Here is a 14334-nt window from a genome sequence, read left to right as displayed (position 1 = left end):
CATTCTTTGAGAAGAAACTATGGTCTGGGGAGGCAGGGGCCTGGTTGAAGAGCTTTGGGGTGAAAGACAGCACAGAACTGGGAGTCTGGCCTAGGGTTTAGGGGACCCTCCCTGCAGGGAGGAGAAGGGGGTGACTTACTTCTCGTTGTCATAGTTCAGCTTCCCGATGACCCAGGCCACGATGATGGGGAAAGGCACACCTGTAGGGGGGGCAGTCTGTTATCTTCTGAGGGTTTTTTTTGGGGGGGGTCCCAGCACAGCTGAGAGGTTTTGAGGTAGCTCTTCTCCCAATGCCCTAAACTTTCTATTGAAATGTTAATCTCACCTGGATGTCAGACCCACCCACACCTGGGAGGGGTCTGCAGTTTGGAATAAAGAATAAAAGGTGTTGGCTGGGAGAAAGAAGAGGGAAGTGAGGAAGCATGGAGAGCAGCTGAAAGGGAGACAGAGACCTGAGAGAAAGAGGCAGTGAGTCAGAGGAGAAGCCGCAAAGAAGAAGCTGCTTGGAATAAGTTTAAAATAGAAGCCATGTGAGGAAAAGCATATGGCGGATAGGGCCTTGGAATAAAGCTGGCTGACTCTGATGAAACTTTGCTTGTGAATTAATCTCTCCACCATTACCCTGCAATATTCAGATCCATCCAAAGGAGGGAATAAAGGTGTGCCAGGCCAAGAAAGACCTTACCCCAGATAAACGTGGACATTAGACATTATTTTTATTTATTTATTTATTTATTTATTTATTTATTTATTTTTGCTTTTTGGCCACAACCGGTGATGTTCAGGAGGTACTCCTGGCTATGTGCTCAGAGCAAACGCCCTACCGTTTGTGCCTACACTCCAGCCCAATTAGATATTATATTTTATTTTATTTTAATTTTTTGGGCCAGACTGGCTCTATGCTCAGAAATCACTCCTGGCAGGCTGGGGAACTATATGGGATGCCGGGAATCGAACCCACGTCTGTTCTGGATTGGCTTCATGCAAGGCAAATGCCCTATCGCTGTGCTCTCTCTCCAGCCCAGACATTAGATTTTATATTAAAACAACAAGAGGTGGGCCCGGTGAGATAGCTCAGCGGCGTTTTTCTTGCAAGCAGCCGATCCAGGACCTAAGGTGTTTGGTTCGAATCCCGGTGTCCCATATGGTCTCCCATGCCTGCCAGGAGCTATTTCTGAGCAGATAGACAGGAGTAACCCCTGAGCACCTCCGGGTGTGGCCCCAAAATCAAAACAAACAAACAAACAAACAAATAAACAAGAAAAACAACAACAAGAGGTGACTGGAACTTCCAGGACTCCCCCTTCCAACATGCTTCTGCTAAATGCCTCCCCTTGGGTGTTAAGGCACCCACAGCACCTCAGGGCAGACAGCTCACCCCAGCCGATACAGACGAACATCCATTTGCGAAGCCGGTCTGTGGAGTAAGTGAGCACGATGGCCGTGTGCAGGTAACAGCCCTCCGCGAACATCCAGAAGAAGTTGGTCACATGGAAGTAGTTGTAGGCGGCAGTCACCAGCCTGCACCAGCCCTGCCATGGGTCCCAGCCAGATGAGCTGAGTGGGGGAGGCGGGGCAGCCTGCCCAAGTCCCCCTTCCCTGCAGCCTTGCCCCTCACTCACCACATTGCTCTGATGCACTTCTGGGCTCATGGTGAGCTGGACCACAAACCACGTGGCGTTACGCAGGATGAAGGCAGAGATGAGGTTCCAGTGAATGATGTTTCTCAGGCACCGGATGCTCCTGGTGCCAAGCAACCTCGTTAGCACCAGATGTGCGAGTGGGGAAACTGAGGCTGGGCACAGGGCTGCCTAGTTGGGTCTCCCCAGGTGCCCCAGAGCTCTTCTGGAAGGCCCCATCCTCAGAAGAAAACTTTAAAGTTGTGGTTCACTGGGAGGAGCAGCCTCCTGTGCCCTGGGGTACCCCTTCTCTCATGAGCACTCCACCTCCCCTAGAGCCCCAGGGTGTAGAGGGTGGGAAAATATCGAGGCTCCCAGGGCTGAGTCCTCTCCAGCTCAGAACTGCAGGGCTCTCTTGTGGGGTTCCAGCACAGTTCCGGGGTGTTAAGTGGCCCTGATCCTGATAATTTCCAAGAGCATCCTGTATTTGTCAGACCCCACTCCCTGGGGCAGGAGCCCCTGCCTTCTTTCCCCTCTGTCCAGGGCTCACCTGAGGCGCAGGAAGAGCATGAAGGCCACCAGAAGGGCCGCCAGGGAGATGCAGTGGCCCAGGTAGTTGATGATGATGGCCGCATGGTAGTGCACTTTGCTCTTCTTCTGCAGAGGGAAGACAGCGTGGGTGCCCCAGCCCGAGCCCCTGCTCCCCTGAGCACAGCCTTGTCCTCAGCTGTCTGTCCATCCCAAGTCCGAGCTGGCCCCCTGCTCCACTGCTCCATCACTAGATGACAGATGCGGTATCTTTTTGTGTGTGTGTGTGTGTGTGTGTGTGTTTTTGGGTCACACCTGGCAGCGCTCAGGGGTTACTCCTAGCTCTACACTCAGAAATCGCTCCTGGCAGGCGCGGGAGACCATATGGGATGCTGGGATTCCAACCACCGTCCTTCTGCATGCAAGGCAAACACCCTACTTCCATGCTATCTCTTGGACCCTAGATACGGTATCTTGATAGTAGTTCCGTCACTACGGACCTGGGGCATGGGCACCCTCTGGTTCTCACAGCCCGGTCCTTGCCTCCTGGTGCTGTACAAGGCCACCCCCAACCCTGGCAGCTGCTCTGGGGCTGGGCAGTGGATGGGGGAATCTGAGGAGGCTGGGGTTGACAGAAGGGCAGGTGGGTACAGGGACTCCAGACCCTGGACCGTGGGGTGGGGGAGTGCCAGGGTGGAAGCCCCTATATTAGTAGCCCTAGGAACCATACTTCTTGCCTCCGCCATCCCCAAATCCTTCCCGATCCAAGGTGGTAGTAAGTGGCTGGCTCCCTTGCCCCACCCCGGGTGTGCTACCCTGTGGGGTGTGAACATTATCCACAGTGGTGTGAGCACCACTCTCAACTGAGGGGGGGGGCACCACCCAGAGCATCATACACAACGGTGGGAGCACCGCCTACAACCGAGAGGGAGCATCACACATAGCAGCAGGAGCATCACTCTCAACTGAGAGAGTGTACCATAACCAAATGTGTAGTTGCCCCATCACAATGAGAGGGGGAGGAGAATACAGATCAAAAGGAACAGAGGCAAGGGTTCAAAAGGCTCAGACAAATTCGCCATAACATTGGTGGAGACCTGGACCCCAGTGGGGCATCCTACTGTACTCCAACCTTTCCCTCCCTTCCTGTCTAGGACCCTGGAAGCTCCCTGCTGCCCCTGATAGGCTAGTGGGACAGCTTCAGACCCCACCAAGGCGATCCCATGCTGGTTCATTGTGTGGGTGCTGCCACCCGAGGGACTCCTGCCTTCATCAGGCTATCTGACCACTGAGGATCACAAACCTCCCCACTTTCTTGTTACCCTCCCAAGTCTGGCAGCTCTGGAATGAAGCAACTGAACCCCAGCATCTTAATGAAGCTCAGGGCGGGGCATCTGCTTGGTGGGAAAAGCTGTTCTTCATCCTTTGTCTGCTTCACTCCCAGTGCCTGCCTCTGGGCCAAAACGAGAGCCACAAGGCCTGGACTCAAGCGTAAAGGTGCTGAGGTCACTTCCTTTCCTGGTCTCAGTGTCCCAGTCTGAAAGGTGAGTGAATGGGCTGCTTATAGGGGACCTGGGATTGTGGGGTACAGCCTGGGATTTGCTCTGGGTGACCATGAAAGCAGGTCATTCATGTAGATGGGGTGTCTACAGCCTCTTCTCTTCACATCTTCCAGGTCCTGCCCACACCAGTCTTGTCTTCTATACCCCAAAATTCTGAGTCCACTGCCCATGCCCTCACTCCTGCTAGGATGCAGACTGGAGAGTGGGACAGGGGCAAATCTCTCCACGAATCTACCCTAAACCACCCATGCGAAATCTGTCACTGTCTGTGGCTGTTTGCGGTGAGGGCAGAGGCTAGAGATATGGCATTGGGTTGGGTCAACTTATGGACATAGTGCCCACACAAGGGGGAACAAGGCACTCCATGTGCTGAAGGGAGCTGATCCTCGAAACAGGGGTTTTGTGGAAAATGTAAGCATTGTAGCACATGAAGAACCATCATTAAACAGTATTATAAATCACAATCTCAATCAATAAAATATTAAAAACTGAGGCCCCAGGGGCCTCAGCAATAGCACAGCAGGTAGGGCATTGGCCTTGCACATGGCTGATCCAGGTTTGATCCCTGGCATCTCATATGGTCCCCTAAGCCTGCCAGGAGTAATTTCTGAGTGCAGAGCCAGTGCTGCTGGATGTGGTCCATAAAACAAAAAAACAAAACAAACCTAAACCAAAACCAATAACAACAACAACAACAAAAAGGGGCCAGAGTGATAGTCTAGCAGATTGCCTTATATGCATCTGACCTGGGTTTAATTTCTGTACCACATTTGATCCCCTGAGCTCTGCCAGGAGTGGTCCCTTAGCACAGCCAGGAATGCCTCATCCCTCAAAAAAAATCATAAAATTAAAAAAATGTTAAAAATAAGAAAAGGGGGCCTGGAGAGATAGCACAGTGGCGTTTGCCTTGCAAGCAGCCGATCCAGGACCAAAGGTGGTTGGTTCGAATTCCGGTGTCCCATATGGTCCCCCGTGCCTGCCAGGAGCTATTTCTGAGCAGACAGCCAGGAGGAACCCCTGAGCACAACTGGGTGTGGCCCAAAAACCAAAAATAAATAAATAAATAAATAAATAAAAATAAAAATAAGAAAAGGAAAGAGAGAAACAAAGGAAAGGAGAGAGGAAATATGGAAGGAGAAAGACAGAGGGAAAGGAAAAAGAAAGGAAAAAAGGGGGAAGAAAGAAAATAGAGAAAGAAGGAAAAGAAAATAGAAAGAAAAAGGAAGGAAGTAGGGAAGAAAAGAAGGAAAGAAAGGAGGAAAAGAAAGGAAATAAAGGAAAGAAAAGAAGGAAAGGAAGGGCCCGGAGAGATAGCACAGCGGTGTTTGCCTTGCAAGCAGCTGATCCAGAACCTAAGGTGGTTGGTTCGATTCCCGGTGTCCCATATGGTCCCCCGTGCCTGCCAGGAGCTATTTCTGAGTAGACAACCAGGAGTAACCCCTGAGCACCGCTGGGTGTGGCCCAAAAAACAAAAAAAAAACAAAACAAAAAAAAAAAAGGAAAGGAAGAAGGAACGAAGGAATTGTAGCAGGTGTGACAGGTAGCTTTTGGGTGTAAGTGAAGGGAAAGGCACTGTGCTAGCTGTCCCTCGGGATGCAGGCGTCTCTGGAAAAGCACCGAGGGAACCTCAGAAGATTGCTCCTGGGACAGGATGAAATGGTTTTCCCATGATCCCACTTGTCCCTTTTGAGTCTGTGTTCTGTGTGAGTAGAACACATATGTACTCAAAGCCCACAGTGCCTGGAACAGTGCTGCTGGCTCACCCTATGCTCTCCTTCGTCATGGGGCTTAGGAGCACAAAAGACAGAGCTGAGACCCCAGTCCCCCCCATGCATGTGGAAGGAAGGAAGAAACAAGACGGGGCCAGAGAGATAGCATGTAGGTAAGGCGTTTGCCTTGCATGCAGCAGGTCAGTGTTTCAAATCCTGGAATCCCATATGGTCCCCTGAGCCTGCCAGGAGTGATTTCTGAGCATAGAGCCAGGAGAAACCCCTGAGTGCTGCCGGGTGTGACCCAAAAACAAAAACAAAACAAACAAACAAAAGAAAAGACGTCCTTCTGCAGAGAGAACTCAGCCCCTTGGAAATCTACCTTCTGTAAGGGAATAAACAAAATTCCCTTTAACTAAACCCAGGCTATGACCTCCCTGCAGTTTTCTAATCCCCAAGATGTTACCACTTTGGAATCATTGATCCAGCTCGTGGGGAAGCCTGCTTATACTTCCCGGCTCATCCCAGGCTGCCTGCTGCCCCCACCATCCCCAGCTCATCCACAGGCTACCTGCTGGCTCTTTCTCTTGCACAGGGTCCTGTGTCAGTCTTAAGGTTCCCACCCCTGTGCCCTGAGGGAGCAGGCCCAGCCAAGCCCAGGGTGAAGCCTTACCTCCTCGTTGAGGATCTCCTGGCATTCAGAGTAGTTGATGCGGGCAGCCCAGCTGCCATTGGCCAGGCATTGGCGATAGCCGTTATCTGAGGGGGGGAGGGAGAGAGAGGGAGAGAGGAAAGAGGGAGAGAGGAGAGAGAGAGGGGGGGGAGAGAGTGAGAGGAGAGTGAGAGAGAGACAGAGAGAGAAAGAAGAGAGAGAGAGAGAAAGAGAGAGAGAGAGAGAGAGAGAGAGAGAGAGAGAGAGAGAGAGAGAGAAGAGTTGCCTCCTTGGCATAGTGGGGCACCAGCCAGTCCCCAGTCATTCCATACTTCCCTCCTCCCATCCAAACATGCATCTGTCAGTCCATGCCTCTCTCATGCACAGGCCTGCTTGCTGGGGCACTGGCATAAAGGGGAGAGGCACTTCTCCTAACCCCAATCTTCCTTCTTCTCTGCCACTGGCTCTAGCTCTGCCCACTGAGCAGTACTGCCATGGTCCTTGGACTGGCCTCAGCAGTCTTTGGGCTGTCTCCCTATGAGCCTTAGATGGTGTGTGGGCTTCTGAGATCTGAGAGTGTCTTGTAGGAAAAGAAGGATGTGCTCCAGGATCCCAGCTCTATCTGGGGGCTGTGTGCAGGCTGAGGCACCTGAAATGACAGGTTCACTGTGCAGGACTTCCTGTAGGGGTCCTCATGTGACAACATGGGAGACACGGGCTGACTCTGGGCAGGTCTCCAAGGGACCCTTTCATAGCCCACCTCAGAGTACGTCCACACTTTTAGTCTCTCTGGACAGAATGGAGGGTCAGGAGTCAGTGGGAGGGAGTGGACTAGAAGTGGGTGTCTGGGTGTGTGGTTTCTGGGAATGTGGGGCTCAAAGTTGAGGAGCTGAGAGTGTGGAGGTGCTGGGCCTTCAGATTGACCCCTCTCATCATTCAGAACATCTTTAAGGGGCTCTGTGACCCACTATGCTCAGGAGGAAGACTTGAAAGCAGCCCATGAGGGGTCCCTGCAGCCTCCTGTCATCTGTCCACCATGACCCTCTTCCTATCCAAATCTGAGTGCTGACATCTACCAGGGGCAGAACCCACCAAAAACATTTCCAAATCTCACACTTTCTTTTGTCCCAGCTACAGTCACCTGCCTCAACCTGCAACCCTGCCAGGCAGGGGTACCTCTAAATACATCTCCTTGAATTCCTTCATTCTGGCTGGCTGGGTGGGGAGAACAGTGAGCCCTGACAGGATAGGAAGGAGCTGGAGTCCCCCCCAGTTCCTGAGCCTGAAGCTTAGTGGACACAGCTCTGCTTTGGACCTCCTTGCTAGCCTCGACTCTGTCTCTGGTCTCCAGGCTCCGTCTTAGTGGGGCACAGAGATGTGTGTTCGAGGGGCCATCAGCCTGGGAGCTTCCCATGTACCAAGGCTTCAAAACAAGAAGGGGTGGGGGCAGGGAGATCTGCTGCCTCCTCCAGGGAAGCCCCCCCATTCCAGCTTGGCCTCCAAGACCCAAGACTAAGCCTCCCCCACTGGGTCCTCCAGACTCCTCGTTAGCAAAGCCAGTCCCTGCAGGTAGGAAATGAGGCTGATGCCTTTGAAAGCTCTTCTTGGCTGAGTTGAACCTCTGGGCACAGACTGGGGAGGAGGGAGGCACCATGTGGGGAGATGCAGAGTCTTAGGCCTTATTGCAAGTGGGGCTCTCCAATGCAGAACTTGGGGAGCAGCAGTCTGGGGTGTGTGGGGGAAGGTCTGGCTGTAGGAGAAGCAGCAGCGAGTCTAGATTCACAGGCTGCTCCACCCAGCAGGAGCTGACTTTGGGGAACCTCTCGGGGCTCTTCCAGTGTGGAGGATCCTAGCAGGTCTCCTGCCTTTGCAGGTGTAGGGAGGGCTGGGAGCCTGAGCGCAGCAGCTGGTGGGCTTTCCTGGTGTGCAAGGCAAGCAACTGCTTTTATCATTTATTATTATCTTGGGGTGTATTTATATAATCTTACATAAGATTCGAATGTGTCCCTTGTCCCTCTCAAATGGGGCATGACCCCTGGGTCCAGGCACCCCTGCCTATGGTTGGGTGGAAGTGAGTTTCCTCCCAGGCTTTGTTGGGGAGAAGAGAAAGCCCTGCAGATAAAGGGCCAACTTCAGCGCCCCCGTTGCCAGGAGGATGCGCTCCCTCGTCTTTAATTGCCGAGTGGAGCTCGCATGCAGGGGATCACGGGAATGTGGGTATTTTTGGAAATGCGGTGGCCCCGGTGCCTGCCTGCAGCAGGAGGGCGGCAAGAAGCAGCTCCCAGCATCCCAGCAGCTCCTCATCAGTAAACGAGTCAATTAGGGCCTAATGATGAGTCTCTGCCCCGGATTCCCTGCGTGGCTGATTACTCGCGTGTGTTCCTGGTCTTTCTTACTCCAGCAAGGGGAACCTGGGAAGGGGGTGCCATCTAAAGGGTCTCCACCTCATGGGGCTATCACCTCTCCTGGAGTTCTCTCCTCAGGCCACAGGGCAGAGAACCCCTCATCTTACCCCTGCATACGGGCATGCGAATGGCAGAAAGGCCCAGGGCAAAGGTACCTGGTGGGGCACTAGTCCAACCTGTCCTGTTTATTGGTGGGCTAGTGAATGGTCAGGGCTGGGGACAGGCACATAGATTCCCATTGGGGTGTGGGCTTGACTGTGGACAAAATGGGAAGCCTCAGAAGAAGATGACAAGGTCAGAGGTAGAGGGTCCTGATGGATAGCAGAGGGGCCAGAATAAATTGATAAGCTATTGGGGTGATGTGTCAGATTCAGGGTGAGGCTCTCCCATGTCCCATCTCAGAGCTGCCTTTCTGAGGTATCTGGCCTGTTTTTTCTTGGAGGCCCCTTCTCTGAGTCCCTCCTGGGGGCCTTTTCCTTGTGTCTCTCCTGGAATACCTGGACCAGAGGGCTCAGCTCCCCTACTTTGAGCCAGCCTCAGTTATATAGGGCCTCAGTCTCACCTTCCCCACTGTCAAGAGGCTCTTCAACCATGCACCTAACCCTATTGAGTCCTTCTGCCCATCTACATCCCTGTGGCCTCCTTTCTTCTGACCCCGGGACAGGGGTACAGAAGCCCAGAGCTGTGGCTGTGCCCACCCCAACCTGATCCCATTATCCACCAGGCCAAGGATAGAGTGGAGGAGGTCTGTTGGGTGGTTCTGGGCTTTGCACATCATTCATTAGGGGCCCGGGAACACACAGCAGCTTGAGCTAGTGGGGACCCCCATGTCTGTGCTTGGTTTTCACACCCACCTGGATGCTGAACTCAGGCCCACCCAGCACTCCCCTTTTCCTAGATTTGTGGGGGCACCTGGTCTGCAGCTGTTGCTTTGTCAATAATCAGGGGGTGAGTCACTAACAGGAGACATAGAATTAATTCTGGGGTGACAGGTGGTATCACAAGGAACTGCAAAGCCCGGAGGTAGAGGTTGGGGCCTCTTGGAAGCGAGGTGTTTACTGGAGATCGAGTGTCCACAGATCCCAGCTCACCCCTGCTCACCCCCACCTGTAGGCACCACAGGCCCTTGAGTCCTGAAAGGAGGGCACATAGTAGGGGTGAGGGGGCTCAGAGCTGCTGCGAGCCCAGGGACACATGCTCATTTGGGGGCTTGGTGACTCTCCTGGCTCAGGCTAAGGAACAGTCTGGGGACACAGAGAAAGGTGACATCAGAACTGGGGTAAACCCAGCTGCTCCTGTAGGAGACTGACCTGGGCCATTTCCCAGGAGCAGTGAGGACCGAGTTCTTCCATGTCTCCTCTGCTGCACAGTTATACCTACGGTGCATGGGGCCCAGTAGAGCACCCTATGCCTGTGCTGACTATGGCTATGACTATGGCTGTGGCTCAGGGCAGGTTGTTTCTGTTTTCTACCTCTCTGTCCTCTCCCTGGCCCTCCCATGCTCACTCACTTGTGGTGTTGTAGCGGACGCCATAGAAGAAAGCAGGGCAGGGCCGCACCACCAACTGCCCCGCCGGGCTCTGCGGCCAGCACGTGCCAATGGGGTCCACCGAGGCATTGCACTGCAGTCCTGGGGGTAGAGAAAGGGGTTGAGGTAGAGTGGGCACCCCAAGTAAGCACCAACTTCACACAGGACACACACCGGGACAGGAGGGACCCCAGGGAAGAAGGGGACAGAGAGTGGGAGGTGGGGCCGGAGAGACAGTACAGCAGGGAAGGTGCTTGCCTTGCATGTGCTGACCTAGATTCCATCCTGCGGTATCCCATATGGTCCCCCGGGTACCGCCAGGAGTGATTCCTGAGCACAGAGCCAGGAATAACCTCTGAGCACCATTGCGTGCGACCTCAAAACAAATATAAAAGGAAAACTGGAGTGGGAGGTGGGAACAGCAGCTGGGGTGGACATTCTCTTGGAGAAAGAGGAGGGGCTGTCTGGAATGAGTTGGACACACAGGAAACTGAGTCTGTGGCTCACAGCCTACACCAGTGACCACTGCCCTCTGCCCTCATTCACTCGCAGCCTTTGTGTCTTTCTTTCTCTGTGCAAAAAAAGGAATCTGCACCAGTCCAGAATTCGGAATTTCAGTCTACTTGGAAGCTTTAGAGATTCACAGAATCTGAGATCTAAGAAAAACTGGTCTATACTTGTCAGTTGAATTGGGAATGGACCCGTGACTTTTACTAGATTCTCAATGGGGTCTAGGAACCCCCAAGGGTAGAGATCTGAACTAGAAAAGTATGTGGGTGTGCAGGTTTGTGAATGGGTGTGCAGGGGTGGTTTGAATGTGTGCAGGTCTATGTGAATATACGTGAATGAATGTGTGTATGAGTGTGTCTGTGTGAGTGTGCAAGGGAGGGTGTGTGTGTGTGTAGTTGTGGGGAGCTGGCAGCATTGGGCCCCATGATAATTCAGGAGATGGGCTGGCTTTGACCTTCCAAGGGCAGGAGCTGAGCTGAGGACAATCTGGGACACCTCCCAGGACTCCCTCCTGGTGAGGTAAACTGTCCACTGAGAGGGTTTAGGGACAGGGAGAGGGGCCCAGTGTGGACCGCCAGCTGTGCCTCCAGATCAGCCTGTGGGAGTCAAAACCCCTTGACTCCTGCTGAGACCCTGGCTGAGCTGAGCCTGTTCTTTCTGGGCTTACCCTTTAAACCAAACCTACCCAAGGGGTAGCCAAGAGAATCGAGGTGGCAGAGTGGCGACCTTAAACCATGGTGCTTCATTAGAAGAGAAGGAATCACACTGGGGTACACTGGGTGTAAAAGCAGGGCTGCAAAGCTAGTGTGCCTGGCACAGTGCCCAGAGGGCCCCTGAGGGCACAAGGGAGAGACCACATCATGGGCCTCTTTTCCTGTCCGTCCTCACTACCATGCAGCCTCAGTGCTTCCTCTAGACAAGGAAACTGAGGAAGAAGGTGGCAAGGAGTGAAGGGTGGACCCTGAAGTGCAGGATGAGAGGGGGTGGCCCCACTGGGGCACGAACATTCTGGCCAGAAAGTGCTGCTTCCTGCTGTATTTCCCAGCTCAGCTGTTTCCTAGGCTCTGCCACCTGTCCAGATTCCTGCCTGAAATCTTGCCTCCTGCCCAGATTTCAGCTTCCCTGTAAGTGAAGCCCAGATCCAGCTCTTGAGGATCCAGTTGAGGCAAAGCCTCCAAGAGGGAAAGGAGCACAGGGAACGTACGGATGGGGGTTTGGGATATCTCCTTGCTAAGCAGATACCCCTTCCCAGCAGATCTGGAGGGAACCAGCAATCAGCAGCTCCCTGTGATGATAACTCTTGAGGGCAATGGAACCTGCTCCTCCCCTAGGCCTCTCTCATTAGACAGGGCAGGACTCTCACCCGTGTCTGGTCTAAGCCTGAGAAAGGGATGTCTCATGAGAAGACAACAGCTTAAGGGCAGTTTCTAAAACATGCACTGTTGCCTATTCAGATGGCAGCTGTTGGCAACAAGACATGGGTCTGTTGGGGCCGAATAGATAGCATGGAGGTAAGGCATTCACCTTGCATGCAGAAGGTTGGAGGTTCAAATCCTGGCATCCCATATGGTTTCCCGAGCCTGCCAGGAGCGATTTCTGAGCATAGAGCCAGGAGTAACCCCTGAGCGCTGCCAGGTGTGACTCAAAAACAAAAAAAAAGCAAAACAAAACAAAAAGACATGGGCTGCATTTCTGCAAGTGTCTCCTGGGAGGAGGCAAGGGGCAGGCAAAAGTCCTGCTCTGTGCTCAGCCAACTTGTGGGTGAGCTGCATCCTCTGGGATAAAGAAGAAAGAGAACTTTGTGGGGTCTATGACCTGTAGAACCAGCATCTTAGTGACCTCCTGTTCTATGGTCCTGTGGGCCAGTGCACAGCCTCCTGTTTTGTGGTTCAGTGGCCACATGTGGCCATGTGTTCTGTAGTTTTGTGGATCAATAGGAGACCTGTTCTGTGATTCTGTAGGTGTTTCCCTTTGCATTCTAAGCTCATAGTAGAGCACCAAGGACCCCGTAGGCTGTGAAGAAAATTGGGGGCGGTGTATAAACCCAGCATGGAGATGAGAAGTGGCAAGTAGCAAGGGAAACGCTGTACCTCTGGGTGCCTGAATATGTGGAAACCGTGGTACCCCAGCTCTCTGGGAAGCCAGGGAATGGTGGTGGGAATGGTGGTGACTGGAGTCAGATCCAATTGGCTCTAGTCATGGGGTCACTGCTGAGTCTCTCTGTGTAGGGGCAAGTCACCTCCCCTCCGCAAAACAGATATAGTCTCTAATGATACTGTTGTGAGGACTGAAGGAGACAGAAGCAGTTGGAAGGGAACCTGGCACAGGATCGTGCTACAGGGTCCCCTCTTTACTGCATTACCCAAAGACAGCGGCCTACGGCAACATGACTCTGCTGCTCTGTGGTGTCATTAATGCTTATTTCCTCATCTTGTCATATCAGTGTCATGATCCCGTGAGTTCCAGGCCATAAGATGGAGATGAAGCCTAAGGGGCCTGTCCCTGATCCTGAGGCAGGCAAGAGGCCCCAAGGCTCGGCTCGGTTCCAGCTGTCCCAGGCAGACGCGCGCCGTCCATCTGTCCCCATCCCTCTCCCCACCCTCGCCATCTGTCCCTGTCAGTGCCCATAGGTCCAGGCAGGTCTTGGTGTCGGGAGAGAAATAGCTCATTGTTGGAGGTTGTGGGAGAGGGTGAGGGGTTGTCTGCCCTGAAGAGAGGCAGGCTGGGATGGGATGGGGGACAAGGCTTGGTCCTAGAGGACACAGTGAAGGGGAAGAGGCACAATTTATCAGGGACAGGGGACACCCTAGTGGATTCCCAGGTGTTGCTTCTTCTGAGCAGAATCAAGTCAATGGATCTGGGGGCTTTGCTCAGGGATCTCCTTCCCACTCTACTAGTATACCCACACCTGCTGTTTGCTTCCAGGGCCACACCAGCTCTTGGGGTCATTCCCAGCAGCTTTTGGGGGACCATGTGGTGCTGGGCATTGAACTCAGGGCTCCCACATGTGCTCCAATCTGCTGAACCAGGCTCTAGAGCTACAGGTTCTTGCACAAGAACGTCCCAATTTCCTGGCCCATATTGGCCCATTTTGCAATTAAATGCCTCCTGCTCTCAGTAATTTCCCAAGCTCACTACTCTTCTCTTCTTTCTCTTGTCTTTTTTTTTTTTTTGGTGGGGGGCACACCGGGTGATGCTCAGGGGTTACTCCTGGCTATGCACTCAGAAATTGCTCTTGGCTGGGGTCCGTCCTGGGTCAGCAACATGCAAAGCAAACACTCTATCACTGTGCTATCTCTCCGGCTCCTCACTTGTCTTTTGTCCTTCTACTAAACTTGCTGATTTGGAACCTAGTCAAATTGCATTGGCTCAGAGCAGTGGTTCTTTTGGACTGGTATAAGCTCAAAGTGTCTCCTCCTCCTCTTTTAGGAATCCTTTCTAAGTTCACACCATCTTTTAATTTTGGGGGGGGGCACACTCGGTGACACTTAGGGGTTACTCCTGGCTATGCGCTCAAAAGTATCTCCATCTCATATGGTAGACCATATGGGATGCCAGGTATTGAACCCAGGTCTGTCCTGGGTCAGCCACATACAAGGCAAATGCCCTACCTCTGCACTAGTGTTCCAGCCCCACACCATCTTCTGACCTATCTTCCACCCCCAATGAGTGTAATCCATGGCCAGTGCTTTCCCCTTATTCCAGTGACACAGAAATCTCTATAAAGCCTGTCACTGCCACCAACAATAAAATTTAAACTGTAGCAACTGTGAGGGATGCCAGGGTTTATACAATTGCTATCAAATTGAGTGTGTCTAATC

General features: G+C 53.0%; 1 protein-coding gene across 1 annotated transcript in view; it reads right to left on the bottom strand.

The window, feature by feature from the left end:
• The window catches only part of CRHR1 (corticotropin releasing hormone receptor 1), a 37936-nt gene that overhangs the window by 5493 nt on the left and 18109 nt on the right, over window positions 1-14334 (bottom strand). The window contains exons 3-8 of the mRNA XM_049780131.1: window positions 9986-10105; window positions 6092-6177; window positions 2170-2276; window positions 1623-1743; window positions 1379-1532; window positions 140-200 (exon numbers count right to left, since the gene is read on the bottom strand). Of these exons, the coding sequence (XP_049636088.1) occupies window positions 140-200; window positions 1379-1532; window positions 1623-1743; window positions 2170-2276; window positions 6092-6177; window positions 9986-10105 (649 nt within the window). The remainder of the gene's footprint in view (window positions 1-139; window positions 201-1378; window positions 1533-1622; window positions 1744-2169; window positions 2277-6091; window positions 6178-9985; window positions 10106-14334) is intronic.

The sequence above is a fragment of the Suncus etruscus genome, chromosome 1 (genome assembly GCF_024139225.1).
Source record: "Suncus etruscus isolate mSunEtr1 chromosome 1, mSunEtr1.pri.cur, whole genome shotgun sequence".
Classification (NCBI taxonomy): domain Eukaryota; kingdom Metazoa; phylum Chordata; class Mammalia; order Eulipotyphla; family Soricidae; genus Suncus; species Suncus etruscus.
The sequence above is the reverse complement of the archived record's forward strand: the minus strand, read 5'-3'. Positions and strand labels throughout refer to the sequence as shown.